Source organism: Oncorhynchus nerka, linkage group LG25 (genome assembly GCF_034236695.1).
Source record: "Oncorhynchus nerka isolate Pitt River linkage group LG25, Oner_Uvic_2.0, whole genome shotgun sequence".
Classification (NCBI taxonomy): domain Eukaryota; kingdom Metazoa; phylum Chordata; class Actinopteri; order Salmoniformes; family Salmonidae; genus Oncorhynchus; species Oncorhynchus nerka.
Window position 1 is genome coordinate 15,274,471 of NC_088420.1, and position 6,229 is coordinate 15,280,699.

Here is a 6,229-nt window from a genome sequence, read left to right on the forward strand (position 1 = left end):
AATTATAAATCAAGATATGTATAGCATTCAGACATAGATCTTAGTAAATGTTCATGCTCCTGCATTTGGTGACAATAAGAACGTGACTTTATATAAGGTATATCCAGGTTATCAGCGTTCATTCTGATTATTATTCTGATTATATTAAGCTTTTATTACCAATTTTTATGTAACTTCGAGCATTCTACATTTCTGCATGATCAATTACACGCTGAAATGTTAAGGTATTGATAGCGGTCTGATACTAATGATTTTGGTACTGTATTTAGCTTTATTGTTGGGGTACAAATTCCTGCTGTCACCCTTCGGGCTTTTCATTCCCAAGAGCATATAAAACTAAATAATACCGTCGGCTGTATAATCTTTTCGACATACGTTTCAACTCGATGTAAGCCTACTAGACGAAGAAAATAAATCCAAAAGTGGCATATTTTAATCCACATTTTATTCAAACAAATATTATTGTAGGCCTAGTTTTTACAGAATTGTTCAAAAAAATGAACGCAATATGAACGCACATGAAGCTAGGCCAACTTGTTTTACAATGAAATAAAACACTAAAACATGATTAGTTTTGACTTGTTTAATTCTCAGGATGCGATTAAATTCGGAACGCACTGACCAACTTGTGATTTATGTGGTAGGTAGCCTTTTCAACAGCAGGCTTGGGGCATTTTCTATCGTAATCTATAAATAAAAATCTGTGTAAATAAAAATGGTTAGTTATGCTATTATGCACGCTATTGTGCTACACGTTATGGATAATGCCAATAATTAGGCAATTTATAGGACTCAATGAAAATATGATAATATCATTTAATAAATGAGTCTGGTCACACCAATTTATTTTGTGTGCTTTTTCAGAGAAAAGTCCCTGATTAATTTCTGATCATTGTGTAGTTTTCTGTTGAGGTTTTTAAATTCTGCTAGCGCTGTAGGGGACCTATAGTTTGCCTATTTAGTAGGCCCACGTCGCTTAGCTATTCAGGCACAACGTCAAGTGCGACATTAAATTAATGAATATCAATATCAGCATTAATGTTGCGATAACACAGGAGAGTAGGCTAATTATTTCACACAGCCCCTCGGGCTTTAGTGGGGGGAACTCTCATGGGAAGGACTGGTTAAATAGCGAGCTCTCCGTGGGAAAAGGGGTTTAAAGGTTTAGTGGCTAGGTTTCTCAATGCCGTCATATAATAATGTCACTCTCAGCTTGAATCTTCTTAAAGAAACATATTTACAGTTATAGACATATAATAACTGATGTAATATTGGATCATGTCCAAATGCAGCTTCACCATTAGGATATTTGAAATCAGCTACTGACAGTTTTAATAAAATGGGCGGCAGGTATCCTAGGTTAGAGTGTTGGGCCAGTGATTGGACGGTCGCTGGTTGAAATACCCGAGACGACAAGGTGAAAAATCTGTATGTTCCCTTGAGCAAGGCACTTAACACTAATTTGCTCCAGGGGCGCCTTACTACTATGGCTGACCCTGTAAAAACACATGTCACTGCACCTATCCGGTGTATGTGACAATAAAACACCTTAAATGAATGGAAATAGAAAACGAAGTTTAATATAAATACATAGCCTGCATAAATACAAAGTGTAACACAAAAATGTTCGATAATAATTTAGGCCACTTGATGTTTAAATCTAGGCCTACATTTGCAGCCCAAGACTTGCTTGCAGGTACATAAATCAAACACTGATATGACTGGTTTTACTAATTCAACAATAACGAATAGTTTGAAACAACAATTTATCCCTCTGTATTTACAGGTGACGCAGCCATGCAGCACTACGGAGTGAATGGATATTCTCTCCACGCCATGAACTCACTAAATGCCATGTACAATCTTCACCAGCAGGCGGCGCAGCATGCCCAGCACGCGCCCGACTACCGGCCGTCCGTGCACGCGCTCACGCTGGCAGAGAGACTGGCTGGTAAGAACTGGTTGCACATTTATTCATTCTACTGCGTAAATCTGTCCATAAATCAGGCTATCATGCTGTGTGATGGACAAAAATTGTCTTATGTTCAAAATGTGTTGAGATCAATGCAATAAATTGTTACATTGTTTCAGAAAGGCTTATTGATAAGCACTATATGACCTGTTCCTCAATTAAATTGGCCCAATCTCTTTTCCTTCAACGGCTGCACATTTCAAGACATAATCCTCGAGGCCCGGTATGGCTCCCAGCACAGGAAGCAGCGACGCAGTCGCACAGCCTTCACTGTCCAGCAGCTGGAGGCCCTGGAAAAGACCTTCCAGAAGACCCACTACCCTGACGTGGTGATGCGCGAACGCCTGGCCATGTGTACCAACTTACCAGAGGCTCGTGTGCAGGTGAGGATACTACTTAGTCAAAATAAATAAACTATTTCACCTGCATCTTAACTTTCAGTATTGGTTGTGTAGAAGAGGGGGAGTGTGGGTGATGAAGAGAAATGCTTACTTAACCGTCTTCGTTGCTGGGGGAACATAGGACCATGCTAAAGATCTCCAACGTTGCTGGGGGAACATAGGACCATGCTAAAGATCTCCAACGTTGCTGGGGGAACATAGGACCATGCTAAAGATCTCCAACGTTGCTGGGGGAACATAGGACCATGCTAAAGATCTCCAACGTTGCTGGGGGAACATAGGACCATGCTAAAGATTTCCAACGTTGCTGGGGGAACATAGGACCATGCTAAAGATCTCCAACGTTGCTGGGGGAACATAGGACCATGCTAAAGATCTCCAACGTTGCTGGGGGAACATAGGACCATGCTAAAGATCTCCAATGTTGCTGGGGGAACATATGACCATGCTAAAGATCTCCAATGTTGCTGGGGGAACATAGGACCATGCTAAAGATCTCCAACGTTGCTGGGGGAACATAGGACCATACTAAATATCTCCAACGTTGCTGGGGGAACATAGGACCATGCTAAAGATCTCCAACGTTGCTGGGGGAACATAGGACTATACTAAAGATTTCCAACGTTGCTGGTCTCAGCTGCTTTTTTTTGTTGCTTCTGGCCATGACAAGTGGATGTTTTTGAGTTCCGCTGTCAAGGACTTCAAATGCAATTCGTTAAAATGATATTAGTGAGAATTATTTTTTCAAATTTACAGGATTGACACACCAAAGCCATGTAACAAATCACCAAAATTGACATTATCAGAAGCCTTGGCTATTAGAGAATTATAGTTTATTACAAAGTGATGAAATTGTGTTTATTACTGTATAACAACTGAAATCCGTCCTCTCACCAGGTGTGGTTCAAGAACCGCCGAGCCAAGTTCCGCAAGAAGCAGCGCAGCCTGCAGAAGGAGCAGCTCCAGAAACAGAAGGAGGCCAACAGAGAGGAAGGTGATGAGGAAGAGGTCAAGACCACCGACCCTTCCACCCAGACATCTCCATCTCCATCCTCCCTCTCGGAGACCATGCGGCCCCAGCCTGCGGAGATGAGTGTGGAGGTGAACGTCACCTCCCCGGAGGCCTCGGACAGCGAGTCGGCTGCAGAGGACAACGGTGAGGGAGATGAGGAGCTGAAGTGGGAGAGGCTGCAGGATACTCAGCAGCATCAGCATCAGGGGGAGGTGCAGCAGGGGGGTGCAGGGCTGCAGCCGGGAGGAGGATCTCCATCCTGCAAACGCTTCAGCCCCACACCAGGTGAGAAATCCCATAGACAAATGGGCCATTAGACATATGTATTTATTATACTGTAGATGCACATATGTCAATTTTTGTTAGTGTGCTCATCCCTTATCTGCAGGACTTCAATGTATTCTATATTATTATGAATTAGTCTTGAAAGCGGAAAATACATCTTTCTCTCTAAAATAATAAAAACTATAACTAAAATCTCTCTCTCTCAGACTCTCCCTCCCTCCCCTCCTCTAGCGGTGGCGGTGGCAGCAGTTGTGTGTCCCAAGGCTCCTACGCCTCGTCCCCCCTCAGCCTCTTCCGTCTGCAGGAGCAGTTCCGCCAGCACATGGCTGCAACCAACAACGTGGTCCACTACCCCTCCTTCGACATGAGTACCCCCTCCTCCCTGCCCTACCTGGGCATGAATGTCAACATGCCCTCCCCCTTGGGCTCTCTGCCCTGCCAATCGTACTACCAGTCCCTGTCCCAGGCATCCATGTCCCAAGTGTCCATGTCCCAGGCCCAGCAGGTGTGGAATTGCCCCTTGACGGGTCTCCAGGCCCCTCAGAGCAGCCTACCCAGCCTCAACAGCAAGACCACCAGCATCGAGAACCTGCGTCTGAGGGCCAAGCAGCACGCTGCCTCCCTGGGCCTGGACACGCTACCCAACTGACACCCTGGACACGCTACCCAACTGACACCCTGGACACGCTACCCAACTGACACCCTGGACACGCTACCCAACTGACACCCTGGACACGCTACCCAACTGACACCCTGGACACGCTACCCAACTGACCCCCTGGACACGCTACCCAACTGACCCCCTGGACACGCTACCCAACTGACACCCTGGACACGCTACCCAACTGACACCCTGGACACGCTACCCAACTGACCCCCCCCCCCCCCCCCCCAGGGCAGGGCAGCTAACTGGGACACAGTCAGATGTTATGACCCTTACAGACTGGACATTATAGACACTGCATCAGTTCTGTACACTGGGACTGCATGGGACTGGACATTATAGACACGGCATCAGTTTTGTACACTGGGACTGCATGGGACTGGACATTATAGACACGGCATCAGTTTTGTACACTGGGACTGCATGGGACTGGACATTAGATAAGAACCCTACCGGACTATACTTATTTGACACCCTTGCAGGTGAGATACATAGACCCAGCGCAATCTCACTACTATACTGAACAAAAATATAAATGGAACATGTAAAGTGTTGGTCCCATGTTTCATGAGTTCAAATAAATTTCCCAGAAATTTTCCATACGCACAAAAAGCAAATTTCATGGGCAAATTTGTTTGCATCCCTGTTAATGAGCATTTCTCCTTTGCCAAGATAATCCATCCACCTGATAGGTGTGGCATATCAATAAGATGATTAAACAGCATGATTATTACACAGGTGCATCTTTTTCTGGGGACAATAAAAGGTCACTCTAAAATGTGCAGTTTTGTCACACAACACAATGCCACAGATGTCTCAAGTTGAGGGAGTGTGCAATTGGCATGCTGACTACAAGAATGTCCACTAGAGCGGTTGTCAGAGAATTCAATGTTAATTTCTCTACCATAAGCCGCCTCGAACATTGTTTTAGAGAATCTGGAAGTACGTCCAACCGGCCTCACAACCGCAGGCCACGTGTAACTATGCCAACCCAGGACCTCCACATCCGGCTTCCTCACCTGCTGGATCGTCTGAGACCAGCCACTTGGACAGCTGATGAAACTGAGGAGTATTTCTGTCTGTAATTAAAGCTCTTTTGTGGTGAAAAAGTAATTCTGATTGGTTAGGCCTGGCTCCCCATTGCCTTCCCAGGCCCACCCATGGCTGCACCCCTGCCCAGTCATGGGAAATCCATAAATTAGGGCCCAATGAACTGATTTCAATTGACTTGATTTCCTTATATGAACTGTAACTGGGTAAAATCATTTAAATTGATGCCTGTTCGGTTTATATTTTTGTTCATGATACTTCCTACCAAACCAGTTGGATCAGACTTCAAATGCTACACTCCTAAATCACAAAGCTGTCATCTCATATGGGGCAAATGCATTATGACCGTCTACAGTATATCTGATGATCTCAACACTAGAAGTGGTGAGGGTGACCATAATATTAAAGATGAGCTTTGCATGCATCCTGAGACAGGGATTACAACAACACAAAGATAGAAATGGTACAAAGATTGAATCAAGATTCCAGCCTCAGATGAAAACTCCCATTCAAATATTTACAACAGGACAGACTGGCCAGTTCAATAGCCTACAAGTGCCACAATGCCCTGCACCTGGCAGATGGACAGTACTTCCTGTTTTAGAGCTACCCCCTCCATGTTTGTTTCCATCCCATCTTTTTTATTATTATACCTTTATTGAACTAGGCAAGTCAATTAAGAACAAATTCTTGTTTTCAATGACGGCCTAGGAACAGTGGGTTAACTGCCTGTTCAGGGGGAGAACGACAGATTTTTACCTTGTCAGCTCGGGGATTTGAACTTGCAGCCTTCCGGTTACTAGTCCAATGCTCTAACCACTAGGCTACCCTTCTTGGTTAGGGAG

The 6,229-nt window shown here is 44.6% G+C and overlaps 1 protein-coding gene across 1 annotated transcript; it reads left to right on the forward strand.

Moving 5' to 3' along the window:
* The first annotated feature begins 1,797 nt into the window (after nt 1-1,797).
* On the forward strand, nt 1,798-4,550 carry LOC115108856 (diencephalon/mesencephalon homeobox protein 1-A-like). Its single transcript, XM_065009920.1, has 4 exons — nt 1,798-1,951; nt 2,132-2,355; nt 3,271-3,670; nt 3,877-4,550. The coding sequence occupies exons 1-4, from the start codon at nt 1,798-1,800 to the stop codon at nt 4,317-4,319; spliced, it is 1,221 nt and encodes a 406-aa protein (XP_064865992.1). The 3' UTR covers nt 4,320-4,550.
* The last annotated feature ends 1,679 nt before the right edge of the window (nt 4,551-6,229 follow it).

Coding starts and splice junctions, on each gene's coding strand:
- LOC115108856 (XM_065009920.1), top strand. CDS start 1,798: ATGCAGCACTACGGAGTGAATGGATATTCTCTCCACGCCATGAACTCA. Junction 2,356..3,270: donor TACCAGAGGCTCGTGTGCAG/GTGAGGATACTA, acceptor TCCTCTCACCAG/GTGTGGTTCAAGAACCGCCG. Junction 3,671..3,876: donor ACGCTTCAGCCCCACACCAG/GTGAGAAATCCC, acceptor TCTCTCTCTCAG/ACTCTCCCTCCCTCCCCTCC.